The 23,645-nt window shown below is 40.9% G+C and overlaps 1 protein-coding gene across 1 annotated transcript; it reads left to right on the forward strand.

The window, feature by feature from the left end:
- The first annotated feature begins 937 nt into the window (after window positions 1-937).
- Window positions 938-23,532, forward strand: CDH17 (cadherin 17). Its single transcript, XM_005150969.2, has 17 exons — window positions 938-1,003; window positions 3,753-3,851; window positions 4,500-4,637; window positions 6,184-6,322; window positions 6,630-6,788; window positions 7,473-7,672; window positions 9,349-9,480; window positions 10,304-10,454; window positions 11,076-11,291; window positions 12,678-12,754; window positions 14,212-14,403; window positions 15,401-15,645; window positions 17,453-17,583; window positions 18,716-18,952; window positions 19,905-20,021; window positions 20,118-20,234; window positions 23,423-23,532. The coding sequence occupies exons 1-17, from the start codon at window positions 959-961 to the stop codon at window positions 23,530-23,532; spliced, it is 2,505 nt and encodes an 834-aa protein (XP_005151026.2). The 5' UTR covers window positions 938-958.
- The last annotated feature ends 113 nt before the right edge of the window (window positions 23,533-23,645 follow it).

Raw genomic sequence — 23,645 nt, forward strand, 5'->3', positions numbered from 1 at the left:
GCTGATTTCCTCAACAAGAAGGAAAAGGAGGGAGAGGGGGGAAAGGTATGATGGGAAGCCCAAGCAGGAAGATATCTGGAGGGAGCTGTGCCTCTACACTGCCTCCACAGTGCCATCTTCTCCTTGGGATCCTCCATGGGACAGAGCTGTGGTAGCTGAAGGTTACCTGTAGGTGTGAACCACATAACATGGAGCATCACTGAAGATGGCAGCACTGTACACCAGCTTCACCTCTTCCCAGAGCCGGCTTTGTCCTTTTTGTTAAAATCAAGAAGTCGTGGGAAAGCAAGAGTTCAGTTTTGAAGAACCCATCTAGTTTCCAGGAGGATGTAAGACAAGTCATGGCAGTGTGTGCTCAGCAGGTTTTTGGCATTTGAGGCAGGCAGTGCTCCTTGAACTTGGAAGTTTCATTTCCAGTAACCATGTGTTTTAAGGGTGCAGACACCTCCAGCTTCCTCTGCCTCTGCAAGCCACACTGAACAGCTGCTTTCTGTAACCAGAAGATAGTTTTCAGAATGCTCTTTGCAAGACCTTCATCTTCTTGTGGTTATAGTGTTTCATGAGAACATGTTGTTGCCTTCAACAAAGCAGAAATGAAAATGGGACTTTCGTGACACAGCATCATTGCAGCAGGGAGGTTGCATAGCTTGAAGTTTTGTGCTGCTTTCTACCTTTGTCTGCTGTTGGAGGCTCCTACAGCATGTGGCACCTCCTACACCACTGGGGACACACCTGATGGGAATGACCTTCCCAACCAGCCCAGGGACACCAGCAGTCTCACCTCCTGTGGGCAGAGCTGCACTTGGTCCTTCAGAGCAAACTCCTTGCCTGCTCCCTCTCTACAGGTTCCAGAAAGCTTAGCTGTAGACTTTATTCACAAATACATTGGGCCAGCTCTCTGGGGTTAAAGTGACTATCACCTCTTCTTTGCAGGACCCAAAAGAAAGCCTATTCCAGTATGCTTAAGCTGTGTGGACTTCAGTTTCTGCTTGTCATTCACCTGGTGAGTTACAGCTTTTCCTTTGTTTATCTGGGAGCAAAGGTTACCTGTGAACCTCTGAGTTCCAGTCCGTGGGATGTCCCAGCCTGCAGGTCAGGCTGGCAGTGTGCTACAGCAGAGCAGCTGTAACTATGGGTGCTGGAGTACGGCCCTGGTACATGTGTGACCCATGGCCAAAAGCTAAGGAGAGATGTCAATCATTAGGAAAAAAACTTTAAAAAGCCTAAAAGACACATGCTTACCCACCTTGCCTCTTGTACTTCCTCCTTAGTTATTTGTTTTTTTTTCCAATAAGTGGGTTTCATGCTAGGAAAGAATTAAAAATAATGCAACAAATCACCAAACAGTGAAGACATCTGTATCTTGTTCTGTATTATAATGCATACATGTGCTGACATATTAAATGTATTCCAAGACATATAATGGCAAAGAGTTTAAACCATTCATATTAATTATATATGCTCATTATGCTGTCTATAGAAATCTCTTTTCAGAAGATTTTCTGGTGCTGAAATGTATTAATTGTGCTATTTATGGCTGTCATCTATTAAATTAAATAGATTGACTTTTCTGAAGGCTACAGTGGTGTCTTATACTTTATGACTGAAATTGACAGAAAAGGTAAAAAAAGGAGTCAAATTCAGGTCTATTATAAAATGCCTGAGAATACGGAGACCCTGAGGGGTGGGACTGATGTACAGTAGTGAGTACCTCCTTCTTCCTTCCCATTTCAAGAGCTGCTGCCCATAGTAGTACTGGCCCACAACAAAGCCGCTCTGCAGGCATTACAGCCATCTTCAAAAGGGATGCCAGCTGAATACAGACCAAGGAGAAAAGCCTATTTCCCCTTCAGGCCCCTGAGTATTGATTCATGTTGTAGACATACGTTTGGAAATATTTATGGTCCACATAAAGTAATTTTAATCCACAGGAAGAGATATCTCTTATTTGTTCCACAGCCTGCACTTTGAACCCTTTGGGTTTTATAGCGTCAGCCTTTGTTCCTCCATGGCGGAGAACATGACCAAGCAAAAGCCCTGCACAGAACAGCCCTGGGAAAAACCTCCAGAAGCCAGGTTGTGCCCACCAGTGCAAAAGAGGAACAGCCACAGCAGGTCAGATCTAGGGTCCTGCTGTCTTGTTCCAGGCAGAAGCCAGCAGTCAGCATTTAATAATAATGGTAAAGGGCAGCTGTAAAGTATTATTTCCTTGTATGTGAACCAATTACATGGCTTTTTTTTTGACATTTTTCTACTGTTGTTCACTAACATCTCTCCTCCTCCTTCTCCAGCTCTCACTATATTCTAGTATTCCTGTTTGCAAGAAGAGGCACAAGCCCTTGTAGGCGAGGAGGGCAGCATCTCTTGCTATATTAAGCAGAATCTGGTGTTATTCAAACATGACTTGTGACGCACACACACAGAGTAGCACTTTAGGGTAAATTGTGCTGAACTCAGTTATGTTTTTGTCATAGACAGAATTAAATTTTCACTTGGTAATATGTAGACTGTGCTTTTCTGTTAGAGGCTGAGTAGCTGTCCCAGCAGCAATAGCACTAAATCCAGGGCAAAAGTCATACAGCAGAGAACATGCACTCCCACAGCCCGGCTCCATGGAGCAATAGAGAGGGTGGCAATGGCACTCCAAATCCATAAAGCAAAATAAAGTAATTTTTAATCCAAAAGAAAGGGAGTTTTACCTGTGCAGCCAAATGATGGAGACCTAATTCTTGCAGGCAGCTCCTCAGCTAGACCTTGGTGACAGGGAAAGAAGGGTAGGCATTCAGGGGAGTTTATTCTTGCATTTGGAGAAAGAGGTTGATTATCTGAGCCACAGGATGAATTGTCTTGTGTGCAAGGGCTTCTCTGGGAGGCTGATTTTTGCTTTCCTTTTGTTGTTTGAAAACAAGAACAGCACTGAAATGTCAGGGCAGGAGTGTGTGAGGAGGTCTTTGGGCACCAGGGAGGGGGTGGTTGGAAAACACATATATAAAACTCAAAAAAAAAATGCCAGAAAAAAAACACCATGTGAAGGCATTGTCAGACATTAGGAAGAAAACAGAGGCTGACATAGACTTACAAGGCATTTTTGTGACAAGGTAAAAGCCAAAGATCATCAGGACATGTTTGCTCTGGCTGTGGTCTGCACTCACATGCAGCGGATGTGAAGTCACAGGGCTCAAGCAGCTTTCCCAGACGCTGGGATAGTAGGGGACCTGAGGAGCTCCACCTTTTCCCCCTTACAATAAAGGGTTGGATTTACTCACCAAATTACAAGGGGTGCAGCCCCAGTTCCTTCCCCTCCCCAGATGTGGCATTGGGTCTCCCTGCACCCTTGTGGCCATGGGACTGTGCAGCTCCTGAATGGGATTTGACTGGTCCTGTCAGGGACGCAGAGGTGGTCCACAAAATGCTTTTATGAATTTCTTCTTGCTGTCAGTCAGCATTCAGCTCTTTGGTGCTTCTGTTTGCTCTTGAACGTAGATCAAATCTCATGTAATTATGCAGTGGTCAGAAAAATGTAGGGTCCAAATGTTAGTTTCCAAATTGATTAATAAATAACACTGCTTTTAAAAATAAATGTACACTAAATAACCTGGAGGTGTTCAGTGCAAAACAGAAAGAGTCTCCTCCATTATGTTACAGCAAAATAACTCTCAAGAGGTTCAGTTGATGGAGACCTGATGTTTGTATGTGGTGACAGCAAACATCCCTCATCTGCTTTCCTCCATCCCTTTCTCTGTCTCTCACAGGCAATGTGCCAGAATCTGGGGGACCTGCATGTGTCTGGGCCTCTGAAGGACATGAATTTCTCTGTTCCAGAAGGAGGGGGAGTGCGCTTCATTTACCAGGTAATCAAGTATCTCTTGGTAGCCAGCCCAGTCAAAACCCACATAGTTTGCCTACACTGACCTTATGGGCAGTGTTATCTGTGCTGGTGGGAAGAACAGTCCCCCGGGAGGATCTGAAATTAACTTTGACTTCCTCTATCTGGGAATTCAAGAGTCTGCATGCAAAAAACATCAATCGCTTCTTAAGCACATTTTGAGATGATATCCTAAGACAGGGATTAATAAAACCAGCATTCCTAGAAAATGGGTTTCCATGTAACTTGTGTCATAATTTTCCTTTAGGTCTGAGGTTTTCTTCCCAAAGCCATAACCACAGAAGGACAGATCCAGCTCCCAGGCAAATGGACAATGTGTGTCATTTTTTTCCATTCCCGTGCTCAGACAAAGCTTCATCCTAAGCAGACGTTTGCTTTGGAAAGAAACCACTGTTGGGATTTCCTGCAGCATTCAGGAAATAATGTGAAAACTCCTCTGTTGAGGATCAGAAAAGAGCAGATTTGTTTGAGCACACTCTTGGAATATCATTCCCTCAGCCAAGCACACTGTTGGCCATAGATTTTTAAGATATAAAAGCATAAAATTATTTTGATTAGGGTGAAAATGCTGAAAAAGAGGATGATTTTTTCTTCTGTTTTTTCCCCATTCTAGTTCACATCTGAGCCACCTGCTGTGAGTTTCCGAGCGACTGGTGAAAAAGATGGAATAATTGATATTGTGCCAAGGACAGGCATCCTGTATCTCAATGGGTCTCTGGACTGGGAGACCAAAGCAGTGCACAGGCTGCAGGTAAAAATTTGGTGAAAAATAGGAAGGGAGAGTTATTCATATTCACCCTTTTTTATAAACCTGAGATTAATGGAAAACTGCTGAAATTACAAATTCTTTCCTTTGTCTATGTTTACAGGCAGCTTTTTAATTTTTAATACTGAGTTTTGCTGATTGGCACATGGTTTTTGTAGTTCTCAAACTATTGCAGGAAAATGTGCCTTAACACACGAATGTTATTTTGAGAAAAAAGAAATTACCCTGATGCCAACACCAATATTCCAGTTCTTCTAAAATGAGGAGGACACTTGACTGGAAGTGAAGTCTGGCCCCATGAAGGAGATTCACTTGTTAACCTTGAAGACTGATTGGGTGAACTCCATGGCTGGAATGGGAAGATTGGCTATTATAATCTATTTAGGAAGATCATATTCTATTTAGTGACAAATGGTGTGAGTAAAAACCACAGAGGTGAAGATCTAACCTCTGTTAGATAACAGCAGAAAGCTTGTTTCATGTATGTCAGAGGCTATTAGATTAAAAAGCATTCTGTGCTTGCCCTGCTGTTACGCTCTTTTCGTAAGGGTGTCATTGTAAACACTATTGGGAGTGGGACAATGGGTAGGCGAACTTTTGTTCTCAGTGTACTGTTGTGCTCTTATTCTGTGTCAAAAATGGTGTTGTCTTATTCTGAGGCACAGGCAACTGAAAAGGAGATGACTGTGAGAGGATCGGTATCTGAACACAGAACATTATGATGTTTCAGCAAGCCTAAGCTATCTTTCTAAAGTCTAGCACTTCAGGTTTAATGGTTTCATGTTCTCAGCTTTAAAGGACCCTTGAACTGGAATTAGAGAGGAAGTTATTAACCCTAAACATGATAATCCTTTACAAACAAGTAATGACAGAATTGAAAAATGATACTTGGTTAGGCATAGTAACTCAGGCATAATAACCAGATTTTCCAATAATAGGTAAAATAATAGACATAAATAATCATAATTTGTTCTATTATATGCAAATAAAATTAATTCTGACAGACACAATATATACTTGGTGCTTTAAGGTCAAAGAAGTACAAAAAATAAGAAGTCAAATTGTTTGGAATGACAATACAATCAATCAGAACTAAGAATCAAGTTTTCTTTACAAACCCGTAAATCAGTCTGTTTTCTGGTTGATATTTGCAATAGCACACTTGAGTCTGCTATATCATGTCGGGTTTTCTCCCTGTTCTTTAGAAACTATCCATTTCTATTTAAAGAAATCGTGATGTCTAAGCTGTTCAAGAATACAAGTAGTCTGCTGAGACTGGAAGTGGGAAAATTATCATCAGAAGTAGGAGTAGGTTATTTTGTTCTGTTGGCATTATATACTCTGGCAAATCATTATCAGTGAGTTACACCATGGTATATACCTTGTAAAAGGAGCCACCCAGTGACGACTCCCACAAGATTTGCATCACAGTAAGAATGACTTACCATTTGACATCTTGATGTTCATTTATGCCATTTAACTTATATACATGAAAATATTTCTTTGCTTTATTTTTTTCCCCCAAATAAAGGTGGAAAGCCTGGATGAAAAGGGAAACACAGTGAAAGGTCCATGTGCTGTTACAATATATGTGGAGGATATCAATGACAACCCACCAGAATTTGACCAGATGAGGTATACTGGAATAGTGAGGCAGAACTCTCGTCCAGGTAATTGTCTTAATAATTAAATATTCTAGTTAATGGGAAGCTAGGTAGATTAGTTTAACTACATTTCTTGACATCATCTTCATCAACTGGTCTTCACAGCTATTGGGAAAATACTAAGCAGAGCTGCTGAGGGGACTACCTGTGGGATGATACATAGGCAATGTAAGCTTTATACACAAGCATCGTTTACCACAAGAGAAGCATAACTTTCCATAAGCTGCCTTCCTAGCTTGAGAGCTCTGCTTGGATGAACTACATGTTGAGGTTTCAGTCTCCTCTTACTACTGTTTCTTCTCTAATCCAAAAGGCAAGCCCTTTGTGTATGTCCATGCCACTGACCGTGATGATCCTAGCACTCCTCATGCACAGCTGGTGTACAACATTCTTCATCATTTTCCCAATCCTTATTCAGAAATGCTTTTCCAGATTGACAGTGCAACTGGAGCAATCTCACCAAGTAGAACGGGTATGTAAAAAGATTCTTATTCGTCAAAAAAGCAAGCATGAGTTCCTGGGTGTACATAGAAGCAAAACAACAGCACAGCTCTCATGTTAAATTCTGAATGTAGTCAGTGGGACATATTCCACTGAGGCCCTGATTTGGGGGGAACTTTGTGTCTCACCAAATTCAAGGGAAGTTGTCAGAAATAGAGATTGGGATTTGAAAGAGCATTGGAAAGAGAGGTAGACCCTCTGTCCCTCAGACTACACTGAGCAATGTCTTGGGATTAATTCTCTTTCTTGAAATATAGAAACCCAAAAGCAGTAACATGAAAAACGCAGAGAAAACTCAGCTGGCCACATGATCCCAACTGAATTGCAACAGTTTAAAACCCCCTGTGTCTTCTGCTGGACTAAACAGGAGTGTCTAACTGGAGTGAGGGATGTTCAGTGATGGATCTACACAACATGAGACCACAGCACAGAAATTTCACACAGTTATGTCCACATGATGCTGTGCTGCATTATGCAGAAAAGCCAGAGGAAATGGCTTGCTAAGATTTGGCACAGAGGCCAATCTAAGGAGTGAGTCTGGAGCAAATGAACAAGCATAGTGCTTGTAGAAACACAGTGCTTACAGTGCAATGGACAGATGAACCATCTCCACAGCCTCTGCTTCATTTCACTTGGCTCTTTGCTCTGTCTCTAGGCTCTTATTACTTAGATCCTCAAAAGCAGGACACCTTCACACTCGTTGTCACTGTGAAGGACATGGCAGGAATGACAACGAATGCTTTCACCAGCAGCACCGATGTGATCATCACTGTGAAGGAGAGCTTGTGGAAAGCTCCCTCCATCATTTACATCCAAGAAAACTCAACCCAGGCCCACCCTGTCAACATCAGCCAGGTAGGGCCCTTGATGACTCCTGTGCCATGGAGCTGTTTTCACAGCTGACTGTGAAAGTGTCCCCACTGCACTCAACACAAGGCTCTTCAGAAACACTTTGGTATTTCCCTGTAATTTTTTGTTATATGATATCCTTTGGGAATGATCTCTAGTTGGTCTCTTTAAATTATTGTTAGTGTGAAAGTTAATAGTTTGAATACAGTCAATATAAACATTAGAGTGACTGGACTTTGCCCTTCAGTTTGGAGAAGCTGTTAGCACTGCCTGTGTGTGTGAGAGCATCCCATAGATAGAGGAAACATTTGGGTAATTTTGCTACAGTGTAATGACTGGAAGAAAAAGGATGCTTTACAAGGCTACCTGGTGCAATATTGAAAGTAAAGCTCTTGAGACATCCCAAGGGAACTCCCAGACAGTTGGGACCCTCTGTGAAGATGCCACTCTTCTCTCCTAATGGGATTCTTTGAGCACTTCCAGACTCACTCTAACACCATGGGCCCTCCAGGCTTTAGGCAAACCAAGAGCTAACCTGTTGAAGGTTATTCAGAGGTTAACTTCTTCTATCCATGGAACAGGCTGCCTGGGGGTCATCTCCACTGCAACCCTGGACCAGGAAAGCTCTGCTGTGACCAGTTTGGTGTGATGCAGCACACCTACTGTGTCAAGAGTACCTGGGGGGCAGGACTGATGCCATCCTTCTGCATCCTGCATTCCCACGGTATTCCTCTTTTCACAGTGCAAATGCAAAATACTTTGCTGATCACTGCAAACCGATAGCAGTGTACATACATTGGCAATTATCAACTAACAGGCCAGCAGCCTTTCAGAAATGTTTGACTTTGAAAAATGCCTTGGCACTGACACCCAAATGCCATCACCCCTTGGACATGGCAAGATTCCTCGGATTCTGTTTGCAAAAGTAATTGACTCAATGTTATTCCCATTGACCTCAGTGTCTGTCTGAGGCAGTCCAGAGGGAAAACAGGTGAAAGGAAAACTGAATGCAATGGTGCTCCTATTCAGAAATCACTTATATATAAATTTCCTGTGGCAGCCAATGACGTGTGGATTCTGCACAGGGGTAAATGAAATGCAGTTCCTGCAATATAGTGCATATATAAAACTCCCAGGAATACTGACTGCTTCATTAATTTGGAAGTCTGTTTACTGCATTTGATTTTAAATCTGAAACACTCCATTAAAGATACTTCATCACAGACTTTGATTCATATAAAGAGCATGCAGACACATTTGTGCAAATAGGTACCTGCTATTAGTTTTGTTGTTCCACATCTCTGAATTAGGTAAACCAGCAGGCAGGAACAGACAGTGTAAAAAGATGTAATAAATTAGTTTCAAGACAGTCAAATATATATAATGCCTTTTTCTGATGTATCAGCATTTAGCTCCACATCCCAAAACCCTTCCATAAAAAGATAAGTGGAGAGCTGAAGAAACTAAGGTAAAATGGCTTCAACACAACAATTCAGAGAACAGAGGTGGATTAACAGTCAGGTTTTCTGCAGCTCATCCCAAGAAACTGCCAAACTGTTAATTTTCTGGTTTATGAAGCTGACAGGAATGTAATCTTTTCTGTTTGTGGCCCAGAAATTATCTTTATTAAATCTCAGTCTGCACTTCTGACTTCCTATCCTGACTCATTTTTGTGGGCCTAGGTGCACTCAAATGAGCAAGATGTAATTTATGACATTTTTGAAAAAGAAAAGCTGCCCCGGCTCCCTTTTTCCATCGATCAGAATGGAGTTATTTATGTGACCGAACCATTGGACAGGGAAGAAAAGGATACTGTAAGTAAACACATAAAACCTCATCAATGGGAAAGACCACAGCAGGAAGCTGTTTATTGGTGTGGGACTAAATACAAGAAAGCTCACTAGAAAGGAGTAAAATCTTTGTTTCTTGTAATTCCTCTTTGGGAATGACTTGATAGATATAACAGAACATTCATCTACTACACTGTGAGCAGCCTTCAGTTTAGTACCCTACAACATTTCTTCATGCATCTGGCAGTAGTAATCACTGCCCACAGTGTATGCATAGCATACAATACAGACCAACCATGGCAGGGTTGTAGGGGTATGAGCAAGAGGTAGACGATGGCATTTGTGAAGGACAGGAGATTTGGATGTTTTATATCTATTCCAAATCCCAGGGGCCCAGGGATCTTTCCAGAACAGAAGCAGAGTTTAACTTTTAGTTGCAACTGGGAAGTTCACCCATCTAGGGGCCTTTTAGACAGAACCCCCTCTGTCTGCTTTTGTTATTTGAGGAAATTTGGGCACCAAGATTAAATATGCTGGAGGAATCCTACCTCTGTATGTGACAGATGAATTTGCAAAGTGATGATAATGAGGTATTCTTGCTTTTCTTGTATTTCTGTGAAAGCCCTTTCAAAGTACAATGAAGTATTCAGGACTTAATTCTTTTGAGATCTCAGACTTCAGGCTCTAAGGGGTGATGGAAGAGTTCTGAGTTAAACCAGGTGAAATACTAAACAAACATATGAGAAAATACTTCATTTGCATGGAGTGCTCCATAGTTACATATTTAAATGCAAAATATTGTCACACTGGACATTCAAAACATCTAATCTCAGTATTCTTATTGCAGTATAATTTCTTTGTGGTCACAAAAGATAACGAGGGAGAACTGGTGGACAAGCCTCTGGAAATTCATGTTTCGGTGGAAGACATTAATGACAATCCCCCTGTGTGCCAGAAGGCCCTCACTGTAATTGAAGTTCAAGAAAATGAAGGTGGAGGTAAGAAAACAGCTTCTACTCATTTATCCATCCTTCTAGTCCTGTTGTTGTTTCCAGCTGGGTTCATATAAAGCTAGAAATTTTGATCCCAAAGAGTAAAATGTAGCTCTCATAGATGAATGTCTTCCTGTGCAAACAGCTTTGTTGCTTTCACTTTGAGAATTCATGCAGAAAGAGTTTCAATAACCTGAGAAAAACAGACCCAAGACACCCACTTAAAAAATGTTGTTCCACTTAAAACTTAAAATTGCATTTTCCACAATCACAGTTTTGGACAACTGCATAGAATGCAAAAACACACCTCTTATTACTAATATCATATAATCTGTCGCCAAGTCTTCACATCAGTTATCTGGTTTCAAGGCTGAAGTATCTATTGTTAGAATCACTTCTTCGATCAAAACACATGGCCCAGTCTTTTTGGACTGCCCCAAGCCCAAAAAAGCTGGTTGGGATGCTAAAGGAAAATCTCCCAGAAGTCAAACAATTGTATCCTTTGCAGTGTTTTCCATGCAGTTGTATTTTTATTGACCCTCTACTCTTTGCATTGATAATACTGTTGTCAGCATGTACATCTGTAGAGGTAAACTACCACTGACTCTCATCTCTCCTCTGCCACAGGAAGTAATATTGGCACCCTCTTAGCTACGGACAGGGATCAGGAGGACACCCTTAATTCTCGCCTGCAGTACAAAATTGAAAGTCAGGTTCCTGATGTTCCTGCAAGTAATCTGTTCTTCATTCAGCAAGACACTGGGATTTTGCAGTTAACTGGCCGTTCACTAAGCAAGCGCATTGCATCTAACTATTCCTTGAAAGTGCTGGTGACAGATCCAGGTGTGTAAATGCCTTGTGTTATACATTGGAATAATTGTGTTCAGTATCAGGAGACGAAAGGAGACCTGGAGGATTCACTGGAGAGGCATTAGCACTGAGAGCTGGCTTGCTCTGACATGGTACTGCCTTGCTCTTAAGATGCAGAGAGGTTAATCATGATTCATAATACAAGTATGGAAGGAAACGAGCTCCAGGGCAGAGCATGGCTAAATTGGGAAGCTTGTTAACAAGTACTCCAGTAAGAGATTTCCTTCCACAAGGAAAAAATGTTGAAGAGACCATGATTGTGGTTTTCCCCAAAAATCTTTCAAAGGCACTTAAAGAAGAAAATCAAGAAATTAAATGCAGACATTCAGAGAGTTCAGATAATGTATTTTAAAAGATTAAAAGCTGAAATTAATCTTCAAAAAGAATCTTGTCCATTATATAAATTCCCAGAAGTCTTTTGTGGTTCGCTGAATGGAAAGGAAATCAAACCCCATACTAAACCTGAAAGCTTCAAGGTTTGTGCTGGAGTCCTCATAGTCAGGCAAAACTCGTGGATGGAGGAAATTGGTATGTAAAGAAACTAGTGTGACATATCTGTATGTGAAATAGCATCATTTAGGCAGATGATATGAAAACCTTGCAGAGGGAGAAGCTGATGATTTGTTTTGGTTACTAATTTGAATTCCATCCAAACAGATTTGTTTAGAATATTCCTTAACTCCCAGCATACAAAGTGCATCTGTAAATCACCAAAATCCAGCTACATATGAATAGCACATGACCAGACAGAGTATACTTTTAAAATCACAACCCCCCCCATTGCTATGGGTGCCCTTTCCCAGGTAGCACATAGATTTACACAGAACTAAAATTGAATGCAACTTTCACGAATAAAAATGGGTGTGCTTCCTGATGACCCACCAAGAGGGCAAAGTAGCATAACAAGCTGGGGTTTACTTTTCAACACACAGAAGTAATATTGAGAATGCTAACATAATTCACAGAATCATAGAATAGTCTGTGTTAGAAAGGACCTTCAAAGGTCATATAGTCCAACCCTGCTGCAATGAGCAAGGACATCTTCAACTAGGTCAGGTTGCCTAGAGTCACCCCCAGCCTGGCCTTAAATGTCTCCATTATCACCCTGGTAAAGGGATATGATTTTAAAAAAGTGAGGGAAATTAAATGAAACAGGATGGGACAATGCTGAAGAAACTGGGAAAGATAGAGAGTGAGGTTGTCACTAAGAGATATTGGAGATCAAGTGCTTCTTACAACAGCAGGACTTGATTGAATCGGGCAATTTGGCAGCATTCACTTTTGCTCACAGTGAACCCTTTCAGAGGAAAGCTATTTTCGGCAGAAGGACTGCAGTGACGTTGTTCTCTTTCCATGCAGTATTCCAAACAATCTGTGACGTGCAAATACATGTCATCGACATCAATGATCAGATTCCCATCTTTGAAAAATCAGATGTGAGTATTTTGAACACCATTCTTGATGTCCCAATAACTTTTGACAAATGTTTGAGCATACGTTCTATGTCTATTGAATGTCAGTGGGAAAATAACCATATACAGAACAAGTAACAGCAATCTACTAGAGAAAATCAAGGCAAGGTATTGCTGGAAAGCCTGCATATAAATTCTGTCTAGAGAGTGAATAGTGGGACAGACTCAGTTCTGAAATATAAGGGATTTTTTTCAGTGGAAAACTATGTGTGCAGAAAGAAATTATTCCATTAAGGCAGTTCATTCCAGAAATATAAGTTCTGGAGGGAAAGGTGGAAGAAAAGGCTTTGAAATTAAATAAAGTAGCTAAATGGAAAAAAAGCTAACATCTCCCAAGCTGTCTTCCAAAACCTATTTTAATGTATCCAGAAAAGCCCACAGGTGAATGGAAATTGAAGGCTCTATTTTCTTTAACCAGAAACAGAGGTCCTGTGATCCATGCCAAAATGCATACCTGCTGGCCCTTGGTTATAGAATAAGTGTCAGGCTCTTATCTCCTCCTCTGGTGGAGATGCTGGCATCTGGCAGAGACCTGCAAACCTTCCATGACTTCTGCCTGCTGGCCTAAATCTTAAATCTCCCTGCAGGCACTGCAGTGGCTGAAGTATCTACATTTATTTGCCTGATCTACAACCACACTTACAGGCAACATAGGGCTCAGGAGAGCTGCCTGTCCCATCAGGTGTAGATGTGCTCTTGGGGAAGCTGTGGTGGTTTTGGGGCTTTGCTGACTGCATTCTTTGCCCAGCTCTCTGTTGATGATGACAGGAACTTGAACACATGCAGACTAGCAGGCTGTTGATTTTCTCACCTCAAGATCCAGGACTTGGTTTTAAGATGAAACTGATGGGTCAGGGCACACATCAAACAGAGTAAATGGAGCCAGGCTGCTAATGTTGCAATGGCCTATGGTGCTTTTATATTTAACAATCTGTGTATATTTATCAATCAAGGTATACTTAACAATCAGTGGCTATGGTTCTTACTGGGTACAGAGGAGCTGTACTATCCCTACTGCTGTGAGAACTGCATGAACATGGAGTGGTTTCAACAGAGGAGATAAAGGTTTGGGACTATTGGTCACTGTTCACCTGTTGACAGATATTCCATCACCTTTGATAAATGTATGGCTAAAAAGGGGGATACAGCAACTTTGCAGAGGCCCAGCTTGCAGCTCTGAGTTCCCATGGGCAGTGAGGTAGCTCACATGTATTGCTTCAGGGCACTTCACTAATGCTTTAGTACATTTTTCTGACCCAGTTATGTCTCTGCTGTGGAGTGTACCCACCACTTCCCTGTCACACAGCTGCTCTGGGTCAAAATACATCTGTGCTTGTGGGTCACAACCTTGGTGTAGCATTCAAGTTTTATCTGCAGATGGTGCTTGGTGTGTCATGTTTCAATGATCTCTTTTTCCTCAGTATCACAATGTGACTGTTGCAGAAGATCTCCCAGTGGGAACAGTGATACTAGAAATTAAAGCTACCGATGGAGATGAGCCTGGCACAGGGAGCTCCTACATCATTTACCAAGTGAAGGAAGGAGATCCAAATAACACGTTCTTCATAGAGACAGATTCTGACACAAACCGAGGGTTTGTCAGGATTAACAAGGTGAGTAGATGGGTTTATTCTTCTCCTTTATATATATGCATAAATGTATATCTGGCTCTGCTGCAGGTCCTTTCTCCAGGTAAGCAGGCTCTGGTTGATGAAGTAGGTCTTTATGCACCATCAAGAAAAAAAATGGCATTATTTGATTTTGCAGCAGCATTTCTGGAAATGAGAAAGCCAGCTAAATGCTTCTATGGGCTGTGGTTGTGGTGGTGGGTTGTCATGAGGCAGATCCTCCTCCCTATTGGTGGCCTGGGCTTTTGCGTTGGGAGGTGCAAGTGATACTAGCATGTCTCAATGTCAGAATGGAGAACCAGTTTGTTCCTGCTGAGGCAAATGTTAACTGTGATAAAGCCAAGGTCAGAGTGTGCTGCAGCAGGTGATATATCCCACATGTTGAAAGCTGGAGAACACTTTCTCTGCACCCATTAATTTCAATAGCAAAAGTGCTCTCCCTTTGTAATTAGCCTTCTCAAACGATGGGTCCAGAAAGCCTACCACTAATTTTTCAAGAGATGATGTGTTATTTGCATCTGGTTCACCTGCTGCCAGCCAGGCCAAGGGCAGCATTTGGTGGACCATCTTCAGGTTCAACCTCAGTGTCTTTTTTTCCCAAGGAGGCAATTGTGAGAAACTCCACAATTGGATATTTGAAACACTCACATGACTTTCGTCACCCAGAGGTCACCCAAGGCCTTCTCGTACAGAGCTATAAATACTATTGCTGTAATCAGGATATAGTTATTGAGCTTAGTCAGGCAGGTGGCAACATTATTAGGAAAGGCAGTTGCTGAGGAGACCTCCAAATGGGCATATGGTCTCATTTATATTGACTGTTCCCAGTGTCATTGTGCTTCTGACAGCTCTCCCCTATTTAATCTGTGTATGAGATGCAGTTTCAAGGAGAAAAGAGGGGGACTTTTGGTTTCCCATGGGAGCTCCCCATGATGGCAGGGCTATTACTGAAAGTACCTCTTTTCTTTCCTGATTTATCTAGGCCCTTGATTTTGAAACAGTTCCAGTGTACAACCTGGTGATCAATGCCACAAACCCTGAACCTCTGGTGTCAGGTGTGCAGTACAATTCAAGCTCCCTTGCCCTGTTTAAAGTATTCGTAACAGATGTGGATGAACCACCCGTTTTCCGTGAGACATTTTACAAAGGAGAAGTGTCTGAAGACGTTCCTGTCAATACCCTGATCATGATGGTGGAAGCCTATGATCCTGAGGGGGATACTGTACGGTAAAAAAAAGTGACCATGATTTATTTATTAGATTTAGAAAACTGTTCTGAAAGAGGTACAAGGAAATCACACCCAATATTTGACAGCAGGAAAAGACTTTATTACTAAAGTCTTATCTCCTAGTAGAAGGTGGAGGAGTGGCAGGGTGGTGACCAGTGACTCACTTGGAACAGATTACTGGGCTTCCTCTCTGTGCTGTGACAAGCATCAGCCAGTAAGACCCCCAAACCAAGAAACTAAAAGGGCCAATATATGTCTCCAAGGAAAATGCAGAACTGGTCTGAGATTAACAGGGTTTCCAGATCCATAACGCCTTTAGCAAATGAATGAAGCACATACTGCATACCCCTAGGAACCAGTAGGACAGCAACTGCTTTTCCTGTTCTACAGAAACTGGACTGTGGAAAACAGGGCTTTTTCTCCACTAAAACACGCAACCTGCAGTGAAGCTCAAATCTGTCATTGACAATTAATTCACTTTCTTTTCCAGTTGCCAAAGACAATATGCCTGCTTCCACTGTGGATGCAAAGCTCTGTGCCAGACAACTCCTATGATTGTGAGGGGGATACAAAACCTCAAACTGGCCCATTCAGTGGCCCAATGCCATGTTGTATGGTCAAGTCCCCTTGAGTCTCTGCCAGCTCATGGATGCACAGTGCTTGTGTTGCATGGTGTAAATGTACCTTACACAGTAAAGTCAGATAAAAGAACTATTTGTGACTCTTGCTGCATGATTGCCTGCTGGGATGCTGAGCAAATCAACCCAAGCCAAACAATCCTTGAAATCTTACTAAAATTCGGCAAAACACCAAGTAGTTAATGGACTTGCAGAATATGACTGATAGGACTCCCATGGATTTTTATTCCCAGAGGTTTCTCATCTGGCTTTCTACTTTCCCCTAGCTTTTGGGAACTTAGCATGTCTGGCCTCTTGTCAAACTGGTTTGAAAGTGAGCCATATAGTTCAGAAGCTTTGGGGGATGATGACAGATAACAGGAATTCATACATACATAAACCACATTTCTCCTAAGAAATTGGTTAAAGGGCATAAAATAAAAAGTATAAAAAGTAAAAGATGCACAAGCATATCAACATGCTGTTTCTAATGCAAGGCATACTGAAAGAACAAAAGCATTGAATGAGAAGGTCAGGTCACATCTACTCAAGCAAATGCCTGTGCTTTACTGGGTCATATGTTCATGGTTAAATTTGTACAAGTAAATACCCAGAGACCTTGTTTTTTTTAAACAATAATATAAAGGCAATTATGTGGTGATGTTTAAAGCACTCTCTGTTCCAAGGCCACCCTGATGGCAACTATAGGCTGCTCCAGAGTGGCAGCATATAACCACTGGAGTTCACCTCAGGATCCAGGCTCCTTGCTGGTGCAGAAACGGGTGCCTGCTCTACTGCTCCCTCTTTCGCCCAGGCTTTGGCTTGTGCCCCAGTCAAAACCAAGATGTGGGCGATGTAATGGTGAAAGAGAGACACGGGGTTAGAACAGAGAACACTTTTGGATCAAAAGCTCAGAAGGCCCTAGACTTTGCAGTCAGGAGGAAGGCTGAGTTGCAGTACACAGGCTGGAGGAGTGGCGGCGTTCCACGGTTCTGCTCTCACTCCCAATAATTTTGGCTTCCCTTCCTCTGTATTTCCTCTTTGGTTGTAGTTAAATCAGAGCTCTTCAAGAACCCTCTCTTCAAGCAAAATTGTGATCAAGCCTAAAATCAATGAAGAAGTGTTTGCTTTGTCAGCAACTTTTTGATTTCGAATAGTATACGTGATTTTTTCCTATCTCTTTCCAAAGATACTCCTTAGAAGGTGATGTGAGGAAATGGCTGAGGATTGATTCAACCACTGGGCAGGTATACACTGCTTCCACTTTGGATCGAGAACAGCAAGCAAAGTACACAGTCAATGTTGTTGCATCAGAGCTAAGTAAGTGATGAAACAGCTACATAAGCACACAGAGGAATCTTCTGCTCTTACTGCTTTATGAGGAATTATCATACTTTCCATGACTAAACTCATGAAATTAGAGACACATGTAATGTATCCTTAGATGTTCATATTTCTTAACAATTTAACTTTCTTAAAAGAAATCTTGATGTTGTAGATAATGAGGGTTAAAAGAGGTTTCATGAAGTTAGTTATCATATTCGCTTGAGTCTCACAGCACATAAAAAAGGCTAGAATTACTTCAGTGTTTTCAGCATTAACATTTTCTGTCACTTTTTTTGCTCTATAGCTATAAAGATTTTAGTCTTTCTTGTAGGTATGTTTAGGCATCTTGAATGCACACCTGGAGAGTAACTTGCAACCTTGTACAGAATTTTACTTTATTATGAATAAAACTGGTACACTAGTTAGTCTGAAATATATTATGGCTACTAGATCCACCTGTTAAAATCTTTCAAAAAGTCTATCTGGGGAGATATCATTATGTGATTTACATTTAATAGGGGTTAAAAACTCTGGACTATATCTGATTGAATTAGGTACAAATCTAGAGTTCCTTTATTAAAAAAAAAAGATAAACAACAATACTAGCCACTGTTTTTGGAAATATGGGTAAAGATGCAGTTCCTGTATGTCAGGAAAAAAGAATGCTTCCTTCAGCACCAAGATGGAGTGGGGCTGTTCCTGCAGGAACAGGCTGGAGAAATTACAGGGCTCTGTAAGGTCTTCTTGGGCCCTGTGTACAGGCCTTAGGCAGAATATTGACTTGCATTTCCTACCTATAGAAGAGAGATGGGAAAGCTAAGCAGTTTGTGTTTAAGAGTCTCCAAAGAGCATTGGTCACCTTGGATGTGACCACTTACCAGATGTAATGCTGATGTGTCTGCTTACTGGGTATGATGTTCTATCTGCCTTCTTTCACTTGCTAGAGGCAGCTGGCATGAGTCCCTTAGGGTGTCCTGAGACCTTGCCTCTGCAATTTGCAGACAGAATCCCACCTCCTGCTGCCTGCCTGATGGTGTACCTATAGAATAGCTGCAAATGCAACAGCCCAGCCTGTGTCCAAGATGCGCATGCAACTTTGCACTAACTATAATATCTAACTCTACAGATAATGCAGCTCAGAAATCCAAAACAACCTTGATGCTACAATTACTTGATGTGAATGATAACCCTCCTCAGTTAGCCAAGGGTTATACTAATTTCTTCTGCTACCCACTAAGTGGAGGAGAGAAAGCTCTGATTCAAGCTACTGATGCTGATGAACAGCATTATTATTCAACATTCACTTTTTCTCTCTTCGATGATATGAATACAAGAAATAATTGGGAAATCTCAAAAGTCAATGGTAAGTTAATAAAGCTATTATTATAATAATATGGGACCCTTTAAGTACTCTGGGAAATATAAAGAAATATAAAGAAATATCAATTTCCTTTTCATTACTATTATTGTATATCCACTATTCCATGTAGAAAAAAAAAAACAGGTTACTGAGAAATTACATGCATTTTGACATGTATTTATTTGAGCACCTATGTCATTATTTTTTTCAAGACATTATATCCATTATGTTGCAAGCTAAAATTTCACTAGTACTTCCAGCAGAAGAAACACATAACAATAAAATGTACTCTGCGATTAATGAACACAAATCACTTCTGCTATTGAAACAGAGCAGTTTGCAAACTGCCTATTCCTGACATTTCATGTGCAAAGGGAAGTCATGCCTCACCAAGTGGAGTTATTTGAAGGGGGGTCAGTAAGTGCATGGATAAAAGCTTGGCCAATAGAGCCTGTCGGACTTCCTACCAGATACCCGATGAAATGTCCCATTATAGAAAGCTGGGTTGTTGTGATGTGAAAGGAACAAGTTTTGAAAGGATAAATCATAAGTTAAAATTGAGGAGCTGGAGTAAATGGTAAGATCTTGCAGCAAAGGGAGTTCATGTATGGTTTTCCAAAGTTTTTTGGGTTAATGGTTTAACTTGATTAGGACTTCTATGATTATGGAGGGGTTATTCTTGGTTTAAATGTGATGCTTTCATTGTAGTACTCCCCAGAATCAGATCTGGCCTGTTGTGGAAATCAGGAAGTTAATTCTATGACTGTATGACACTGAAGGCCAGATGAGTCCTTTTTGACTTAATGTCTGCAAACCAATGACAACTGGGGTGGGGGCAAACAGGAACTACCAACATCTACAGAGCAGCCTTAAAAAAGAGCATTTGCAGCTGGTGTGAATGTTGAACTACATTTCTTTCTTGTGCTGACATGAATGTTCCATTTCCTACTTACAGCTACTCATGCTTACCTCTCTCCGAAGCATACTAACTTTGAAGAGAAGGTGTATAATGTTCCAGTAATAATTAATGACAATGGAAAACCACCTTTGGAAGGAAAAGTGAATGTTGAAGGTATAGTATGAACAGAACTGTTCAAGACAACAGTTGCTTTTATGAATAACCAAACTGGTTAAGTTCTCATTAACCTCATGGCATTTCTTTTTGCAGTAAACATCTGCAAGTGTTCAAGTGAAAAGTCATGCTTTATTGAAGTAGAGCGTCAGCACTCCTGGCCAACTGCTGGCCAGGCAATTGGGCTTCTTATTGGGGTCCTGCTCATCATTGGTATGTCAATTTTCTTGATTGATATGAAATCAGGTCTCTGAGATAGGATGGTGCTGCTGCATTTCTGACACTTGTTCGCTTGTTGGATGAAAAGATGTCACAAATGTTGCAGAATGAGCAAAAGAGAGAATCTCGTGATTGCGTATCATGACTTCTCAAAACTTGTCAGGTTTTGGTCATAGGAATAGTGCTATTTTACCTGTCCTAGATCAATGTACAATGACATAGAAAACAGCTATGACAGAAAAAACTGCTGCACTGGTAGCATATTACCACTTCATTGCTACCTACTGTCTTTTCCCTGTCGGGAAAAGGACTGGAGCCCTTATAGTGAAAATACTGAAGCATCCAGGGAGGTCATGCTTACAATGTCTGTACCTGTAGCTTACAATTATGACTTTATCACCCGTTTCACCTTCTTAGCTTTCCATTTTTTTCAATGGATAATTGCTTTGAGTTGTGGGAATCTGGCATTTGAATGACCAAAGTATAGTTACCTAGTTAAGCAGTAGTGAACAGTATTATGTTCTTAAAGGCATGAGCTGATGAAACTTTAACAAACAGCTTAAGTTTTGACAAAACCTTTTGGGGGGTATGGGATAGGACAGAACAAGATAGGATAGGATAGGATATTTCTATTGGAAGGGACCTACAATGATCATCTAGTCCAACTCCCTGACCAATTCAGGGCTTGACAAAATTTAAAGCATTGTCCAAACACCTCTTAAACTCTGACATGCTTGAAACAACAACCAGTTCTCTAGGAAGCATGTTCTGGTATTTGGCTACCCTCTTGGTAAAGAAATACTTCCTAATATCCAGTTGTAGTCCATTTATTCTTTAACTGTCTTGCAGTAGTATGATCTTCTCCATAATTTTTCCAGGAACTGAGGTTAGACTAACAGTGTGTAGTTCTCTCAGTCTTTCCTCATGCCCTTTTTGCAAATAGGAATAACATTGACTACTTTCTAGTCAGGAGGGATCTCCCCGATTCCCAAGACCTTTGATAGATGATCGAGGGTGGTTCTGCCATCGCTAGGTTTCTTCAGTATTCTTGTTATTAGTGTAAATGCAAAAGTCAATGAGGATGGGATCCAGTTCCCTAGGAAGTGAAGAGTAAGAAGAATTCAGTACTCAGTCCTGTGTGATTTTTGAATGTGATGGTCACAAGAGCCAGGCTGGGAAACTATGACTCAGCTGTAGAGAGGGGAGGAAGCATGAAAAACCCATGGAAAAAATCAAAGAAAATGAATTAAATACATTACAGACCTCATATTTGAAAGAGTTGGATTAAATTAGAGGATAAAAGAGAAAAAACCCAGACTTATATAAGTTAACATTAGCTCAACTCTAAAAGAAGAATGAGGCTCCAAGAACAAGTTCAGTACCTAAAATGACAAAACCAAAGCTGTGTTGATTTTCTTTTGTAATACACAAACCCCTAAAGCAAGAGAAAGCGCCAATACATATGTGATGCATATGTGTGTGTCTTTTGAAGATAAAAAGAGAAAAAGAAATCAGTGAACTTAAAATGGAAGAACCCATACTCAGACCATGTGATAGAGAAACCCCTCAAACTGCATCTTTATCATCTCTGTTCAAGCTTCTCACATCATCTAATTCTGCACAATGCCTTATTCTGATCCCTCACTTAGTTTAGTGTCATATTTAAGTGAGAATTATGTTGGATAACTGACTGAAGATGTTTTCATTACAAGAGAGCTGGTCAGCTTCAGAGAGCACCACAAAAATTGTTACTGTTTTATGACTTTTTAAAAATCCAATGTATGTATGTAGCTCATAAAGAAATTTAGAAATTAATTCCTGAAATGAATATGCAGGGTTTTTTCAATAGCAAGTTATTTTTATTGTAAACACAAAATCAGATGATGGCCTCTCAGGTGGATTTAACAGAGGCCAGAGATGGCCAAGTAAAAAATGAGAAGTATCTAGAGATTTTATGAAACCTGAGAAAATTACAAACATTGAGTTTGGCCTTGAAACTCGGAAGATATAACCACAAACCAGCCATCTCCCGGGGGCTTGTCTGACACCAGAATGAATTCCTGCATGAGCTAAGGACTCTCTCAGACCTCAGAATCTTTTGTACCAAAAGCAAAGATCCTTTGCACCAAAAGCAAAGATCCTTTGCACTCTTACTTTCTGTAAGAGAGACAGAGCATAGACACTGGAAAATAAAATACAGCACAACAAAAAAACACACCCCAAACCCAAAGCCAGACCTTTCTGATGGGAGAAACTCTTCCATTGAGACAAACTGTCTCTCTCCTGGAAGGTGGTTCTCCCACTGAGAAGAGGGTAGAAGCATAAATATTACATGGCAGATACTAGGCATTTTCCTTGATTAGGTACTCAGATGCCACAAATACGAATGTGAAATATGAACCACTACAGAACAGATATTCGGAGAATGAATGGGGCAAGGGGAGTAGCTGAGCATTCCTATAGACTTTAGTAAAGGAGCAATGAGATGTTGAAAGTGATAGGTAATCTAACAGTGAGAGGAAATAAATTTACATACAATGTAGCAAGGTCATAATGAATTTAAAAGACTAAACAGAAATATATACATTAAATATGCATATTTGATGTATAGATGTACATACATATATATGTATATATCCATTTGCAGACATCTAAATGCCTTAGATTGAATATGGCAAGTGATGATAAAGGGTATAAATATTTCTATTCTAAGCCAGAAGAAAATTTCAATCATTCATGGACATGGGTGCATAAATCTCTGGAGGCCATCAGTTACTCCTAACAGATACCAAAGACTCCAAAAGAACAATTTTCCTGTCAGTTGTCTCAGCTTTGTTGTGACAGAATTGCTATTCCAGTGGGGGAAAAATAACAGGGATTACAATTCAAGAGAAACATGACAAATCACCGCTCAAGGGGAGAGGGGCTAAAAAAGACACCCTGCCATCTGTTCAGATCCTAGAGGAGAAGCTCTTCTTTAGGGAATGTCTCCTGAAACCTGAGGTATCTGATCATGACCAAGCGGTGCCTCAGGTCACTGTCGGTCCAGCACTGCATGATCATTCCTCAAAGCTGTTTGTTTCTGTTCAAGAGATAAAGGAGTATGGATATTACAGTGTGGGTGTCAGATCTGTTGCTAAAATGTCTTTTCCCGTCACTGACAGGTGCCTTCTGTTTTTCAGGTTTTATTGTAGGGGGTGTGTTTTTTCACATGAAATACAAACAAAAGAATGAAGAGAAGAGCCATCAGAAAGATGTAAAGGATAAGTCTGAACTTGATAGGCTGGCTTAATGACTGTTCCACCAAGAGACAAAAATGCCCTCTGGGTTGAGAAGGAGTGAGCTTTGAAGTTCCCAAAGCCCAGAAGTATGCAATCACAAACTGAGGATACACACATGCAAAAG

This window comes from Melopsittacus undulatus, chromosome 1 (genome assembly GCF_012275295.1).
Source record: "Melopsittacus undulatus isolate bMelUnd1 chromosome 1, bMelUnd1.mat.Z, whole genome shotgun sequence".
NCBI classification, from domain to species: Eukaryota; Metazoa; Chordata; class Aves; order Psittaciformes; family Psittaculidae; genus Melopsittacus; species Melopsittacus undulatus.

What these genes read in the sequence shown, in the direction of transcription:
- CDH17 (XM_005150969.2), top strand. Translation starts at nt 959, where the DNA reads ATGCTTAAGCTGTGTGGACTTCAGTTTCTGCTTGTCATTCACCTG. An exon ending in TTCTGCTTGTCATTCACCTG is followed by an intron (nt 1,004 to 3,752) that starts GTGAGTTACAGC and finishes TGTCTCTCACAG; the next exon opens with GCAATGTGCCAGAATCTGGG. An exon ending in GGAAATCTCAAAAGTCAATG is followed by an intron (nt 18,953 to 19,904) that starts GTAAGTTAATAA and finishes TCCTACTTACAG; the next exon opens with CTACTCATGCTTACCTCTCT.